Source organism: Equus przewalskii, chromosome 25 (assembly GCF_037783145.1).
Source record: "Equus przewalskii isolate Varuska chromosome 25, EquPr2, whole genome shotgun sequence".
Classification (NCBI taxonomy): domain Eukaryota; kingdom Metazoa; phylum Chordata; class Mammalia; order Perissodactyla; family Equidae; genus Equus; species Equus przewalskii.
The window spans coordinates 20,314,742-20,331,853 of record NC_091855.1 but is presented as its reverse complement, the minus strand read 5'-3'; the positions used below and the strand labels follow the sequence as shown (position 1 = coordinate 20,331,853).

The 17,112-nt window shown below is 50.6% G+C and overlaps 1 protein-coding gene and 1 long non-coding RNA gene across 6 annotated transcripts in view; one reads left to right on the top strand and one right to left on the bottom strand.

Moving 5' to 3' along the window:
• LOC139079341 (uncharacterized) overlaps nt 1-14,275 on the top strand; it is an 80,785-nt gene extending 66,510 nt beyond the window's left edge. The window contains exons 3-4 of the long non-coding RNA XR_011532906.1: nt 11,271-11,788; nt 13,056-14,275. This is a non-coding gene — a long non-coding RNA (uncharacterized lncRNA). The remainder of the gene's footprint in view (nt 1-11,270; nt 11,789-13,055) is intronic.
• Nucleotides 9,290-17,112, bottom strand: part of JDP2 (Jun dimerization protein 2) — a 43,586-nt gene continuing 35,763 nt past the window's right edge. For all 5 annotated transcript variants that reach the window (XM_070593659.1, XM_070593658.1, XM_070593657.1 and 2 more), the window contains exon 4: nt 9,290-12,932. In XM_070593659.1, coding sequence (XP_070449760.1) covers nt 12,747-12,932 — 186 coding nt within the window. In that variant the 3' untranslated portion in view covers nt 9,290-12,746. The remainder of the gene's footprint in view (nt 12,933-17,112) is intronic.

Sequence of the window (17,112 nt, the reverse complement as noted above, 5' to 3'; positions counted from 1 at the left end):
AGAGACGTCTCATGAGGCGGGCTGGGAGCTGCTTTAGAAATGCAAAGGTTCAGGTACTTGAAGGGAACGCATGTGAGGGAAGTCTCTCCTGGTTTCTCCAGAGCCTTCAAAGAGGAAGAGAGCTCGTTCAGAAACACAACCCCCACCCCACCCCGTAAGAAGACAGAGTTCAGAGGCTCTGGTCCCTTTCTTCCCTGGCCGTGTGATGCACATCTGGCTTAATAGAAGGGTGGACTGAGTCTTTCTTTCCAACAAAGAAAGGCAGAGAAGGTGAATAATAATACCCTTCACATTTGGGCTATAAATACCACAGTTAATAGGGCTGGAAGGGAAGGATTTGGGGCCTGCGGGAGCTTGAATCTGCTGCGAGGCCTGGGGTTGGTTTGTCAGGGTTTCCTCTCACAGGAAGGATGGCAGAACTGTGATGGGCACCAGCTACAAAAGCCTCTGGAGGACACAGCTACCACCACAGGGCAGCCGCTCGGTCACCTGACAGAGGCCACTCTGAGGTGGCTGACAGGAAGGTGGTCAGTGCACTGTGGGCTGACCACTGGGGGTCTGAGGGGCCAGGGCTGCTGTCAAAACATTAAAATATTGACATGAGAACTACCTCTGGGGGAGCAAAATGGTGAGATGGTCACCAACCACAGCGTATGCCCAGCCAAAGTGGGGTTTTATTTTCCCTCAGAAGGAAAGACCATAGGCTTGGGGTCACCCCACCTGAGGTAAGAACTCCCTACATGCTGCCCTTGACCTGCCCGGTCTGCCTCCCCGACTGTGACCTCCCTGAAGGCAGGGATTTCCTCAGGTCCATATTTGTCTTCCAGCCTGGCTCAATAAACATTGCCTGGATTGAATCCGGTGGTGCCAACTGCCTCAGTTTCCTCATCAATAAAATGGGACTTAAATTATAACACCCACCTCACAAGAGCCTAGCATCAGGTAGACACACAATAAAAATTAGTATCTGTCCTTTAGTTTACCGGGGAGCCACAGCGTCTGCTGCGACGGTGCAGCAATTTCCCACAGCCAGGTAATATGAGCCTGTGAAGCTGTACAATCATTATCTACCCTTTAACTCAGAAAACAACGACTCAGGATATTAGAATTAAAGTTTGGATGGAGGCACCAGAGCACAATAGGTGTGCAGCCACATCACTAAGAGCAGACTGCACAAATTTTAAAGGACCAGTTCTGAGATGGCTGGACCCTTACCCAGTGTGAGGATACAAAAGGGGCTCCAGACGTGGAGAGATTGGAAAAGCATTTGTGGAGCCCTCTCTTCGGAGAGAATGGTGGTGCTGAGCCCTTGCCCTCCACGAGGCAGGAGGGAGGGGCTGCTGCCTGCTTTCCCTCAAGCCAAGCGAGGAAGAGGCTGCCATGGGGCCCCTTGAGGAAGCGGTTGTGCTGGGCCCGGTCTATAGGCCCCAAGTGTCTCTGGACAAGGGATGACCAAGACTTTCCCAGGCCCAGGTGTGGGCTGGTGTGGGCTGGCCTGCGTTTGTCCAAAAAGGCCATCTAGAAGGTACGGGATGTATCAGCATCCTGGTAGAGGATGGAGGTGAGAGCCAGTCTCCTGGGCCTGAGGAAAGCGCTTCCTGCAGTTAATCTGCTGGTGGAGGAAAGTGCTGGTGAGGTTCCTGGAGACAGAAATCTCAGAAGAACCCAGAAAAGAACCGATGAAAGAAAGACTCAGCTTTAAACATTTGCCAGGACCAGCAAACCCAAAGCCAGCTTAGAACCTAACAGTTCAAGGTCATGAGGCCCTTCCTACCCCCACATCACAGCTCCTGCTCCATTCTTGGGAGGGGCCAAAAACTGGCCAATCAGCATAGACGGAGTGGGAAGAGAGCCAGGCAAGGGGAGAGATGGAGAAGAGACACCCAGTTCTCTCTCCTGCTGGAGGCTGTCAGCTGGGAGCAGGCCTGTGCTGGCAAGGGGAGATGATCTGGACATAGAAAGTTTGGGGTTTCCATTTTTATCTTAGACTGGGCCTTCTAATTAACAAATTGAGACTTAGAACCGCACAGGACTATCTTATCCGAGAATGAGCAGAAAAGTGCCAGGCCTGCTGGAATTTTCATCCCCGATAAGGAAAGATGGTCCTCATTGGATAAATTTCAAAGGGACCGTGGGAGATAACATATAAAGTTGTATTTTAATTTGTCATGAGTTGCGCATTCAAAATAGCCAGCGCCTTATGTACCGCGGATACCTCCAGCCCCACTGGGCCTGCCAGGTGTATGGTGGCAGAGCATAAGATGATATGGTACCAGTGGCAGAGTAAATTGTGTGACAGCCTGGACCTGCTCCAGAGCCCTTGTTCGTCCTAGGCCCCACTCAAGACTGGCAGCTTGCCAAGTCACTGAGAAATGGGTTACAGCATTATTTCTAAGTGAGGTATATCAATAAAAATAATCCATAAGCAATCTATATATCAAAATTGGGGTGAGTTTATTATGAGCCAGATCTGAGGATTAGCCTAGCCCGGGGCCTTCCTTCCCCAGGGAAGGAAGGGCATCAAAGAAGTGGAGTGTACGGAGTCTTGGAACAAAAAGCACACATCCCATATGATAAGAACATCCCTTTTACAACAGTCACAAGACTGCCTAGCTGGCACAGCACAGCTACTCACACAGCAGGTAGCAGGTCTGCTGTCTCAATGGACACAACAGGGTGGGGGGAGCAATCTATCCCTAGCCTAGGGAGAAATGCTTATCCTTAAGGAAATGCCAACGTGGGGGACGTTGCACTTGTATCTGAAGGCCATTTGTTCTTGTCTTTGGGACATAGCAAATGCTTAAAGCAGATCTACAATCCATGCTCAATGGCCACGTTAGGGCCTTTTGGAAAAACAAAGTCAGGCCGAATTAGTTTTATAGCAAATGGCTTCCACATCTACTCCAATATATCCTATTGCTTGCCATTTGTTTATCAGATATCTATGTTGCCTCCAAACTCCAAAGAGGCCCACTAGGCCCTGTGCCTTTTCCTCAATGGTGGGGGGCAAGGTGCAATTTGCACCCTACATGCTTTATGTTGAAGGAGATGCTTCAGAATGCGCCAGACCACAGGACCACTAAAAACTCCATCCACACAGCAGCCTCCTGAATCCTCCTGGGGTTTCTTTCCTATCATCTGGTGCTTGTGCACCTTACTAGGGCATCTAGACTACTGGCCACTTCCTGCTCTGCAGGTCTTATTAGCATCATGCCATCAATATAATGGGAGCAGTTGGATTCTGTGGAATGGCAGGATCAAAGCTCTTGAGGATTACGTTCTGATGGGGAGCAGGAGACTCAGTGTAGCCATAGACAGTGAAAGGGCACTTCTGCCCTTTTCAGGTAAAAGTCAGCTGTTTTTGATACTCCTTACTGATGAGAATGAGAAGAATGTATTTACCATTTAATAGCTGCTTACCAAATGCCAGAGGCTGTATTGTCTGCTCCGGTCATCATAACTCACCCAACACGGCAGCGGTAGGGAATACCACTTGGTAAAGTTGATGGTAGTCCACCGTCACCCACCACGATCCATCTGATTTTCACAGGGACCAAATGAGTGAATTCAGCAGGGCTATGACAGGGGCCGCCACCACCACCTTGCATCCTTAAGTCTTTGATGGTGGCACTGTTCTGTGCAATCGCTCCTAGGCTGTAGGAGTAAATCATTTCCGATTTACTAACTTGGGTGGGTCTGGGGTAGTTTCAAGCACTTCTACTCAGCTCTTCCTATCCAAACCTTCGTATCAGCCAGGGGCTGGGGAAAGAGCTACAGGGAGGGTCTATGGGCCCACTGCACCCACTGAGAGGCAGCCTGGGGCCAGAACACCTTCCATCTCCTGGCCTTCGTAAACCCATCTCCAGCCAGAGGAGCATGATAGCATTTCGGATGCCCTGGCATGAGTGTTATCTCATACCCGTAGTTTTAATGGGGATATTGGGATTCAATGGTCCTCAAAAGATATGAGAATTCCCCTTTCTGCACTGTATAGTTACCCTTTAGAGAAGCATCAGGGAAATGTTTATTGAATACTTGTGATGGTAATGCAGGGTTTTTCCTCAAGGGGGCCCAGCCTACCCTTTAATCAGGAGGCTCTGGGCCTGTGAACTGAAAGATCTAGAAGGTGGATGAGGGCCTTGCTATCCATGATGCCAGGTAATTGCCTTTGCCTGGCCTCTACCATTCTGGGATTCCATAATCCCCATTGCTACCAGGAGCCCTAGTTCTAAGGCAGCATCTCCTCTTGTCAACCCTGGCCTGGGGAGTTGGCCAGATCCGGGTTTCTCCAAGACGCTAGTGGCCTCTCTCCAGTACCTCATCGTTGCCTTAGTGAACGCCCTGCTGGCCCTCCTGAAGAGCATAGTCAGGTGACGGGGCCTCCAGTTTCACACGGCAAACCCATTTGAACATGGCCCCCTCCCTGGACCTTCTGACCCCTTTCTTAATTCTCTACCCAGCAGTCTCATCACCTCCACCTCATCTACTATAGGTTCATATCATGTGTAAGCTTCCAGGAGCAATACCGGCAGTATCTTAAGATACATTCCAGGTGTCAATGCCATGGTTTTGAACCTTGAGTCACAGGCGAGGGCTCCCATGTAAAAAAATTCTCCCCTCTCCAGACTTACATTCTGGGCCCTTTCCAATGCCCTCAGCATCCAATCATTCCCATATATCTTCCCCTGGCGCCTGCTAATACATGTCAGCCAGGTCCTGCAGTTCCTTCAAGAAATAGCTATTTCCTCCCGGAGCAGGGACTGCATTTCCCCTGCTTGGGTGGTAGTGAGACCTGTCCCTATTTATCCGCCTGGCGATAATGAGTGTGGCAGAGCCGCATCTTGCAGATAAATATCACATCGCCAGGTACCTGTTTCAGGTGCCACCTTCGCAGGGTCTCTAAGCAAGGGGAATCTGCTCCCCTCTAGTAAGGGGTAGGGGCTGCTTCTGCCAGTCCAGGGGGTTCAAGAGATTCTAGGGGTTCAAGAGTCTCACCCCCATTTCAAATGCCCCCATTTCAGGTCTCAAGGTCCTGCATTTTTCCCTTTTAGCGCCCTGGCTTTGATGCAGAAAATTTGTCAAGGGTGGACATTACAATTAGATTCTGGGCCTGGTTCTCAGCCGTGTGCCCTGGGACTGGAAGAGACAAGTGTCTCCTTAAATATCACCAGAGACACCTTCTGGTTTTCACAGCACGTCTTGAGTTTATTCTTGGCTGCACTAAGTCTTTCATTTTCTGGTCCCAAGGCCTCCAAAACAGTTAACAAAAGGCAACCCACTCAAGCTGTATAACTGACTCCTATACCATTCAGGTGCCATGGATGTCACTCCTCCTTCCACCTACCATTCAGGTGCCATGGATGTCACTCCTCCTTCCACCTACCATTCAGGTGCCATGGATGTCACTCCTCCTTCCACCTACCATTCAGGTGCCATGGATGTCACTCCTCCTTCCACCTGTATCACATCTCTGTCCACGCAGAGACGGTCTGAGTAACTGTGATGCTACAGTAGGCCTGGCTTTATTCCCACCCCACTTAGCTGATCAGCAAGTGACTCAGCGCCAAGTAGCCCACTCAGAGGGGCTGACTTCCAGGGCTACTTCTGATACCACCTATTTTTGCTTGAGTTCCCCCCAAAGCAGCGCCTGAGACAAATGCTTGTGCTCAGGCGGTTTGTTTGGGAAGTGATGCCGGAGAGCAGGGGAAGGAAGCAAGGAAGGAGAGGCAAGAATACAAGACGCACTATTGAGCTGGGCCACCTCTACAGGTCACCTCTCCAGGTCACTGCTGAATCCTGCAAGACCTTTGGAGGAAGTTTAGGAAATGCATCTCAGAACTCTCCACGTGGAGGATGAACGAGCATTTACCCATTGTCCCCTCCCCCCCAGTTAGTCAATGGAGACCCTACAGTCATTGACTCCCCCCAGTTTCCAGGTTGCACGTGTGTAAGTGCCAAGGGGGTGGCCACGGATGTGCCCCCAGGACAGGAAGCGGGAGGCACAGGGCAAGCACCTGTGGGGCGGCTCCATCAATCTGCACCTGTGCGAAATTGCTCACGCCTGCTCAGAACTGGTCACGTGATAGAACAGGCGTCACAGGATTTTAAATGGGGCACAACGGGTGCCCAGTACGGTCCACCCAGGTAATTACTGTCCTTCAGAGAGGCAGAAGCTGATGCTTAAATGTTAACTTTGCTGCAAAAGTTCCAAAGCATTAGAAGTCATTTCTTTAGGGGCCGGCCTGGTGGCGCAGCGGTTAAGTGTGCACGTTCTGCTTCAGCAGCCCAGGGTTCGCCGGTTTGGATCCCAGGTACGGACATGGCACCACGTGGCAAGCCAGATTGTGGTAGGCATCCAACATATAAAGTAGAGGAAGATGGGCACGGATGTTAGCTCAGGGCCAGTCTTCCTCAGATAAAAAAAAAAAAAAGAGGAGGATTGGCAGATATTAGCTCAGGGCTAATCTTCCACACACACACACACACATACAAAAAGAAGTCATTTCTTTAGGAATCACTCACAGAGCCGGTTTCAGAGCCAAAGGAAAAATTCAGCTTAGCTCTTACCAAAGAAAGATGGTTTGCCAGTTTGGAGAACTAGCTCATTTCAAAATTACAGAAATGTAACATAAAGGAGTAAGACTGGCATCGATCTCATGACTTTATGCTTAATCATACCTTATTCATACCTTACATGAATAAATGTGTGTTTCTGTGTATCTATGTGTATGTCTGTGTGTTGTCTATGCAACTGTGTTTGTCTGCGTCTACAGTGCATCATGTATCTGTGAGCTTGTGTGTGTGTCTCTGTGTATTGTGTGTTTGTGTATTGTGTGTGTTGACCATCTGCTATGTGCCCAGCACTGTGCCAGGCACTGGGGAGGCCCCATGGAGGGACTCCATCCTCATGGCACTTACATGGCAAACAGCCTATCTTGCCAGAGTGTGAGGAGGGCTACAGTTAAGAACCCCCAACTCTTAACTTCCTGTTGTGGTAGGCAGAATGATGGCCTCCCAAAGATGTCCATGTCCTAAGCCCTGGAACCTGCAAATGTGTTATGTCACGTGGAAAGGGGGAATTAAGGTTGCAGACGGAATTAAGTTTGCTAATCAGTTGACCTTAAAATAAGAGTATCCTCAATTATCCAGGTGGGCACAATACAATCGCAAGAGTCCTTAAAAGATGGAAGAGGGAGGAGCCGGCCTTGTGGTGTAGTGGTTAAGTTTGGCACACTCCACTTTAGTGGCCTGGGTTCATGGGTTTGGATCCCAGGTGTGGACTTACACCACTCGTCAGCCATGCTGTGCTGGTGACCCACATGTAAAGTGGAGGAAGACTGGCACAGATGTTAGTTCAGGGCTAATCTTCCTCAGCAAAAAGAAAAAAAAAAAGATGGAAAAGGGAGACAGAAGAGTCAGTGTCACAGTGACATGAAGTAAAAAGATTCAACCAGCCACTGCTAGCTTTGAAGATAGAAGCAGCCATGAGCCGAGGACTGCGGGCAGTCTCCTTAAACTGGAAGAGAGAAGAAAACAGATTCTCCCCTAGAGCTTGCAAGATGAACGCAGGCTGGCTGGCACCTTGATTTTAACCCGGTAAGACCCGTTTTGGACTCCCGACCTCCAGGACGCTAAGATAATAACATTTGTGTTGTTTTAAGCCCTTACATCTGTGGTAATTTGTTCCGGCAGCAACAGAAAATGAATGTAGCTGTGAAAACTGGATTCTTGTCTTTTAATCACTGCCCCTTTGCTTGGCTTGTCGCCCACAGCTCCACTCAGAGGTGCAGCAGAGTTGCATTTGACATAAGGCTTGGGGTGAAAAGTCAGCCTGTAAGGAGAAAACGTAGAGTCCAAATTAACCTTGGACATGCATGCACAAGGCTTCAACTGCCCGTTGTGTAGAGAGCAGCGAGCAGGAGCCATGGAAGTGAGCAGACGGACACTCCCCAAGGTGCCCTCGCCCAGGGCATCCTTGCCTGGGTCACAGGCTTACTGACTGCAGGGCCAGCCAAACAGATCACAGGCTTTGAATGTCTCCCACTCCCTCCAGGCATATCATTAAATTTGCATAAATTCAAAGAGCATATGCCGCAACTCCATTGTAACCTCAGATTTTGTTTTTATTTCCTGAGTTTGCTAAGGACAGAAGGGAGAAACATACCTTCTATTTGTGTTGTGGCTTGTCTTTTATTATGAAATGTACCAAGCATACAGCAAAGTGTGGAGAAGAATGTGACCCACGTGTCTGTGCACATCACCCCGCCTCTGACAAATTCTAATATTATCCTACATTTGATTCAGATTTTTAAAAATAAACAAGATGTCACATGTATAGTTGAAACCCAGTGTCCTTACCCTTGCAGATGGCCTCCCCAATCCCCTTCGTTCCCACCCCCGGGGGTATTCCCTCTTACTGATTTTGATATTTAGAGCATTCCTCTGCACGCGTTTCTACCTCTATCACCCAGATCTCTGTGTGCCCGTAAACAATAAAATATCAGTTCGCTTGTTTAGAAAGATTACATAAATGGTACACTGCACATATCCTTCTGCAATTTGCTCCCTATCCTGCAGCTCAACATTATGTTTCTGAGATTTATTCACAGTGATACTTGTAGCTCTGGGTCATTCTTTTTAACCACTGAAGAATCTTCGATTTTACGAAAACACAATTTGTTTATCTGTTCTTCTGTTCATAGGTATTTAGGTTGTTTCCAATGTCTCATTACAAAGTTTCAGTGAGCACTCTTATACATTTCCTCGGGCCCCTAGGCTAGAGTTCCTCCCAGGTATATACCTAGGAGGGAAATTGCTGGGTCAAAGGATGTGTTTAGGTTTAGTGTCACCAGTTGTTGTTAAATGGCTTTACATAGTACTCACACCAATTTCCAACTGGCAGCATATTTAAATTCCCTTCAGTCTGCATCCTGACCAACACATACTAGTTTCTGCCTATCTGATGGCTATTAGGTCTTGTCCTTATCGAGCTGCACAGCTGATTCTCACAGCAACCCTGGGCAGAGGTGGCACAGGTCTTATCATGAGCACCTGGCACGAGAGAATAGGCAGGCCCAGGGAGGGGATGATGAGCCCAACACAGCTGTCTGTGGCCATTCAGGAGCTGAACGAACCCAGAAGTCTTGGATCCCCGGCATTCTTCACCCTGGGAACTGGATACATGGCCAGAACACGAACTCTCCTGCCACCTTTAGAGAATAAAAGATATTTTTTAAATAATTCGCACTATGTGGGAAATAACAACTAGCCACGCGAACAGAGGGCAAGATAATTTTATGGAGCTTTTTATTTCACAGAACACTTTTACATGCATTCCTGATTTGACCCTGATAACAACCCCATAAGAAAGACAGCTTATTAGTGTTCCCACTTTACAGACAAGCAAAGTGAGGCTCACGGCTAGTCAGTGGAGGGTTGACTTTTGAATCTGTTTGTCTTTAAAGTATGTCTTGTGGGGCCAGCCCGGTGGCGCAGTGGTTAAGTGCACACATTCCGCTTCGGCAGCCTGGGGTTTGCCAGTTCAGATCCAGGGTGTGGACATGGCACTGCTTGGCAAAAGCCTTGCTGTGGTAGGCGTCCCACGTATAAAGTAGAGGAAGATGGGCACGGATGTTAGCTCAGGGCCAGTCTTGTTCAGCAAAAAGAGGAGGATTGGCAGCAGTTAGCTCAGGGCTAATCTTCCTCAAAATAAATAAATAAAGTACGTCTTCTGTGCATACACTTGGAGGTAGGGGTCTGCGAGTTGGGAATTCTCAGTACGTACCATCTCTCCCAGCCACCTGCACAAGTTGTCCTGGCAACGGAGGTCACACTGCAAACATGGAGCACCTGTCCCCAGGGGAGGCCCAGCCTGGTTTTATACACCTGGAGTCACACTGCAAGAATATCCTGGCTCTGCCACCCAACAGGACTGTGACCTTGGGCAAGTTATTCTTCTCTGTGCCTCAGTTGTGTCGTCTGTAACATGTGGATGATGGCAGCTACCTCCCGGCAGGTTCACATGGACTGGCCGCAGTAACACTTCTGACATGTCAGGCACACAGAAAACACGTGAACATTGGCTCTTAGGAGGAAGACAGCGACCATGAGTTCTGGCTGCCCACAGGAGGCAGCGGTGGTCCTGGGGAGGAAGAAACGCCAAGGACAGGCCTCAGCAGAGCACAATCACTGACTCTGGGAGACAGCCCATCCGCAGAGGCTAAGGAGGTCTCTGTTCTGGAGGTACCGGCTGTGGCCCCAAGCACAGGACCAGAGGAACCACGGCCAGTGGCAGGCAGCCGTCCCGCAGGAATGTCTGCCAGGTCCCTTGAGGGGCCCTTGTAAGTCCACGTCTTCATTTTTCTCATGGCTGGAAACACATCAAAGGATTATAGCTGAGGGTTTACCATGCGCTGCCACAGCTGACGGTGGGCTGACCAACCCCGGCTTCCAAGTCAGGGCTCAGGTGGGTCCACACCAGGTGTGTTGGGTGGAGAGGACCTGAGACAAGGAAGGAAGGAACCATAGGTATATTAATGACCTAGTCTCGGTTCCTGTCCATCCCAGAAGGCCTCGTTCTGGATTTGGGAAGCAACCGAAGGTCACTGCTATCCTTGACATGAAGACTCATTAACAACTAGTTACGTCGGCCCAGTGATGGAGCAGCGAGCACACACAGTTAGAAGATGGGGCAGGAGGCTTCAGCTCCTAGTTCTGCCTCTTTCTAGCTGAGCGAACTTTAATGTTTGTAAACCTCGGTTTGCACAACTGGACAACAAAGCTAAAAACACCTATGGCACCTACCTCCTCCGGCTGTAATACCAAATGAGAGAACATGCAGGAAAGTGCCTGGTAGACTGTCGTGTGCGTCACACTGAGCTGTTCTTGCTCTTCAGGTCAGGTGCTCAGCTCCGGAGGTGAGGGCGTGCCTGTCATCCAAGCCCTCCGTCCTGGAGCAGCCACACATCTGCCCGGACCACTGGTCCACACTGTGATCACAGCACAGCACTCTATCCAGCCCTCCTGGATAAATCTGTCACGGCGGCCTCATAGGCCTCCTGTGCTCATCAGGGGAGACATTCAACCATGGGGACGATCACACAGTCAGCTAGTGACAGATGGAGAGTCATGGGCCTTTGGAGGCAGAGGTCAAACATCAGCTCTGCCCCTCGCCAGCTGGGTGAGCTTGGGTAAGTCACTTATCTTCTCTGAGCCTCGGTTAAGTTGTTTGTAAAATGGGGGGTGATGATGCCTATTTCTTACTGTTGCAGGAGAGGAATGAGACTATATACACGTGTCACACAGTGAGTCCTCGATGAACGGTGGCTGCCAAGTGGAATCTCCCTGGGCCTCTAATTCCTCATCTGTGAACTGGGGACAATGGCTGCTCTCTGGCAAGGCTGCTGTGAAGATGCACCGAGACTGTGTATGGAGCAAGCACAGGACCTGGCTCATGACTGTAGGCTCCCTGGGCGCAGGGCCTGGGTTTGTTTTATTCCCCAGTGACGACTCAGCGCCTTGTGAAGAGCCCGGTACACCCATGGCAAGCACTCAGGAAACATTTGTGGAGTGAATAAATGAAAGAAGTACCGCAGATTTCTTTAACTTCTCTGAGCCTCGACTTCCTCATCCATCAAATGGGCATATAAATCCTTACCTGAGCAGGCTGTTGTGAAAACCAAGGGCCCACAGCAGATGCTCCAAACATTCTCCGACAGGGCACACCAGGAGGCCCCCTGCACAGGCCTCGCACCCCATTCCCTAGGCAGACACCACAAGAGGCAGCTGGGTAAGTAAGAGTAACGTTTACTGAGCGATACAGGACTGAGTACTATGAAGGTTTACCAGGATGGAAATGCGCCCCACCCCCGCCCCGGCCACCCCCACACCCGGAGACTACAGTACTTAAGAGTTAAACAAAACGGCCATAACTGCTGGATATCTGTTCGTAACAAACAAACCGTAGCATATCTATGCTGTATCACATCGAGTGATTATAGAAATCCACATATATATTGCTTGTATAAAATCTTTTTTTTTTGGTAAAAAATATTAAAAAAAAAAAAAAAAGAAAGTATAAAAAACATGTGCAGTTGAAAGCCCTGCCAGGACAGCCAGTCTGTAAACATTCAGTGAGTATGTGCTTTGGAAGGGCGCCCGCGCCTCGTGCCCACAGCAAACTCCAGCAGGGCCGGCGAGGGCACCTGGCTGCTGCTCCCGGCAGTGCCGCGCCGACCGAGGTGGGTGGGTGGGTGGGTGCAGCAGGGCCCCCGCATCACGCCCCTCTCCAGCCTCGCATGGGGGCAGGGGGCGGGGGGCAGGCAGGTTGCAGTTTCCCTCTCAGTTCCATCCTCAGCCCAATTTTGGTTGCAACTCATGGGTTTTCCTGGCTGCTCGGAGGTCCCTCGGGTGGGCGCCCTGGCGGAGAGGCCAGAGAAGCGCCCCAGGCTGCCTGGTTGGGTGTCTCTCCGGCCGGTGCCTCTGTCCTGCCTCCTTCAAGCTGGGCCGCAGCAGGACAGCCCCAACCTCGGGTTTACTTTGGTCTCAGCGCTTGGTCCTTCTGGGTTTCGTCAGCCGGTTCTTCCCCTTGTGAGGCGGATCTGAGTTCCACAAAGAAGCGTGGCCGACGCTGGCTGTGCTGACCTCACTGTAAAGTTTTTCACGCACGAAGGAAGGGCGCTCTGGGAGCCGCCGCCTCCTCCCCCCTCTTCCCATCTCCTCCTCCGCCGCCTCCTCCCAGCCCATGGTCACTTCTTCTCTAGCTGCTCAAGCAGCGGGTTGCCTTCCGACTCGGGGGTCTTGACGCTGTCGGTGCGGACGATGCAGGTGGGGCGATGCCGGTTCAGCATCAGGATAAGCTGCTGCCGCTCCTGCTTCAGCTCCTCGATCTGGGTCTTCAGCTCCGCATTCATGAGTTCCAGCCGCTCAGATTCCTGCGCGCGAACACAGAGACACGGCTTTAAGCTTTCACTGGGGACCGGCTCTGCGCAGAGGCTCTCCCTCTGGGTAAGTACACGGCACACCAGGCTGGCATTTGCCTGTTTTCTGTCTGCCAGGTTCCCATTGGAGGAAGCACAGAATCTGCTACGGAGCCCCTGGGGTTACTGACTTTCGTCAGGCAGTGCCCATCACATCTGTGACACTGGCCTGTGTCACCAGTGGAATGAATCCAGTTTATAGCCTGCGGCCAGCCCAGCTCCTGTCCCACTTCTCTTCCCTCATTCAACTCACTCCAGCCATGGTGGCTTCCTTGCTGTCGCTCAATTATGCCAAACACTCTCCTGCCTCAGGGCCTTTGCATAAGAAACAAAGGGGGGGGGCAGAAGAATGGAAGCCAAGTGGATCTAAAGCAGGAGCACGAAGGGTCCCTGGAGGGGTTAGACGGGGCACACGGAGGGCAGAGCAATGGCAAAGTGCTTTGATGTACGATAAATGTATGTGGAGGATATTTTGACCTATGGGATCAACCAGCCCAGTGTGGTCATGTAATTCCTCCTAAAACATGTGCTTCCTGGTTATTAGTCTATAATTATTTAAACAGCCTTTTCCTTATCCCCTGTTATCTAGAAGCTTTGCTCATTGGGAGACAACCAATAGTCATACTTCTAGATCCAAAATGAGGTTTCAAATAGACCTCAAGTGAGATTTCTGAAGAACTTCTAGCTCAGGGAAAGGAAAGAATGTTGATATGATTTGGGGGGTGTTCACATGTTCAAAGTGTGGATGGGTGATGGGCACCCCATTCAAGCCTTGGGGGTGAAAATGACAAAATAGGGGCCAGCCCGGTGGCACAGTGGTTAAGTTTGCATGCTCCACTTTGGCAGCCTGGGGTCTGCAGGTTCAGATCCCAGGCATGGACCCAGCACCGCTCATCAAGCCATGCTGTGGTGGCATCCCACATAAAATAGAGGAAGATTGGCACAGATGTTAGCTCAGCGACAATGTTCCTCACACATACACACAAAAAACCCAGTAACATAGAAAAGCATCTGAATGATTTCTCTTGGACTCTGTCTAAAAACTTATAACCGGGTTCTGGCCCCGTGGCCGAGTGGTTAAGTTCGTGCGCTCCACGGCAGGCGGCCCAGTGTTTCGTTGGTTCAAATCCTGGGCGTGGACATGGCACTGCTCATCAAACCACGCTGAGGCAGCATCCCACATGCCACAACTAGAAGGACCCACAACGAAGAATATATAACTATGTACCGGGGGGCTTTGGGGAGAAAAAGGAAAAAAATAAAAATCTTTAAAAAAAAAATAAATAAATAAAAACTTATAACCAGTTTGAGAGCTGGAATTTACTCAAGGGCCAGCAAAGTTTCAGACCAGTGATTGTCAACTAGGAATGGTTTTGCCTCCCAGGAGACATCTGATAATGTCTGGGGACATTTTTGGTTGTCACAACTGAGGAGGGTGGGCGCTCCTGGCATCTATCGAGCAGAAGTCAGAGACGCTCCTAACCATCCTGCAATGCACAGGACGACCCCATGATCAGAATATCTAGTCCAAAATGCCAACCGTGCCGAGGGTGAGCAACCTGTGTGAGACAAAGAACAACCGTGTGTGTGACGGCCAGGCTTCCTCTGGGGCCTCCAGGGCCCTCGGTGGGGCTCGCGCACACCCCAGGGCTGCTGTCTTCCTCACACCGGCTGGTCTGACTGAACTGTTCCTTATGCTCATGGCTGAGGCGGCAGCCCGGGCGCCTGGGGGCCTCAGAACTGCTGAGATGTGCAGTCCTCGTGACCAGATGCTGAGGGAGAACAGCCTCAACAAAGGAAAGAAACGCTCAGGAGGAAAATATTAAAAACCAGCTACGGTGGGTTTTGCTTCAACAGGATGAGGCACGACGGGGAGGCTGGCCTGGTCCACTGTTCTCAGAATTCCGAGAGAAGTCCATCTCTGAGGGCCAGGAGACACCCCGCGTGAAACCACGAGTCTGTGACCTGTCAGTCTGGGGCCGTTAGGTGCTAATCTTAGCTGCCTGCCCACTGGGTCTGATGAGCTGGTGACCTTGGGGACTTCTCACAAACCCACTGACCATCTGGTTTTCCCCAGCCAAGGTTTCGGCTCCAACTTTGAATCCTCTGAGCCTCTGCCTTCACGAATCTCAGTTCAATCCACTCACTCGTGAGCATTTGCTGGACACACTGAGTGCCCGGGGGCATCCAGAGGCCCGGGAGCCCCTGGCATGGCTCTTGTGCAGCTCCCACTCTAAGGAGAAGAATGATCCACACAGCAGGGCAGAGCTGACTATGTGCCCATCAGCCTTCCAGGGTGTAGACACGGCTAAATGGCTGGGTGTGACCTTGGGTTTGAAACATGGGTTGACGCGGGTGGAGTAGAGGTGGGGCGGGGGGCCCCCAGTGAACAAGGACACGGACAGGGGAAAGCTTCAGAGGCGTTTAGGAGCTAAGACTCCTCCACTGAGAGCACAGTCGCTTCAGGACGCAGTGCGGTAGAAAGCTGGGGAGGTGGGTTTAGAGCCAGACTGGGAAGTGCTGGTCGGGTTTGGAATCAGAGTCTAGAGCAAGTTTCTTAACTTCTCTGAGCCTCGGTTATCTCATCGTAAAAAGATGATGATCACGGGGATTAAATGAACTCCTGCGGGAAAAGCACTTTGTAAACTGCAGGGTTAGGGAGGTTTAAGGAATTTGTACTTTAAACTATGAGCAAGAGAACACGGAGAGAGAGAAGGAGGAGAAGCAGCAAGAGGAGGAAGCTTGCAGAGAACACTTGGCAGTCACAGCCTGGAACTGAGAATGGGAGACAGGGCAGAGGGCTGCGTGTGAGCTGGGGGGATGGGTCCAAGGCTGGGGGCGGGGAGGGCGGGGGGGGAGATGCTCTGGAGGGCAGGTGGCCAGGAAGGAGGTGGGTAGTATGGTGAGTGGAAGTTAAAACTGGACAGGCAAGGGGCAGTGGCCGACACGCAGTGTTTAGTAACTGTGCAGCTCCATCTCCTTAAAAAGACTGCATGTCAACCAGCCGTATACGTGAACACCTGTGTCACACAAAAGACCACGCAGACGTGGGACAACCTGCTCCACCTGTCATAGGAACGGCACTGCAGTCTGTTGGTTTTGAAGTGTTAGCGGATGTCCTGGAACATCCTGAACTCTGCCTGTCTGGCTGTCAGAATGGAACTGATTTTAGTTTTATTTCCCTCGGTTTTATTGGGTGGGGCTACAGATTCATTTATTGTGTAAGCGTAAGTTGAATTCAGAAGAATCTCTTTTAACATGATTGTAGAAGTGGTTTGTGGTTTTATAACAGCAATTACCTGGCCTGTTTTCCTAATTAGTGAAGGAACGTGGGCTAGGATCGTCACAAGCTAATTATGAGGTGAATAACCCGGCTTGCATTTCTGTTTACCGTTTTGCCTTCTGGTAGGTATTTATTGCCCTGGAGAAAATGAAAGCACTTGTTGCTTTAGAATACAATTAGTGCAAGTGTAGATTCTGTCTCCTCCACTGTGGTCAGCAAAGGCAGTGGAAAAAACACAGGGTGAGGAGCTGGGCATCCTGGCCTTTCATCCTGGCTGTGTGACCTTAGCCAAGTCACTTCCCTTCTCTGGGCCTCACTTTCCTCTCAGAAAAGATAATGATTGGCCCAGGGGACTTTAAGCATTAAGATTCTCTGACTCTATTTTTTAAAAAGTTACCCTAATGCACCTAAAATAGAATTTGACCTCCCAACTCTTTGTAAGAATTGGGAAGAAGTCTGGTACAGACTTCTGAGCCCAAAGACCTGTCTGAATTAAAATCCTGACTCTGCCACTTGCTAGCTATGCCTCTGTGAACAGCACCCCCAATCCCCCTGAAGCTGGGTCACCTGAATAGGTGGGCAGTAGAGGACCCCGGGTTCTAGTGCTGACTCAGCGCTGTGTGACCCTGAGCAAACGTTAATCCCTCCGGAGTCTCAGGAGTATCTCAGTGGAATGGGGCTGCCTCACCTCCTCCCAGAGTCACTGTGACCATCGAGGCAAGAGCGGCTACGAAGAGCACAGAGCGCCAGGGCAGCATGAGATGGTGCTATTGTGCCAGTACCCGGGGAACCCGTGTCAGGCCTTCCTACAGAAGGGAGAAGCCTGGGGGCTGCTGCTCCTGATGCAGACAG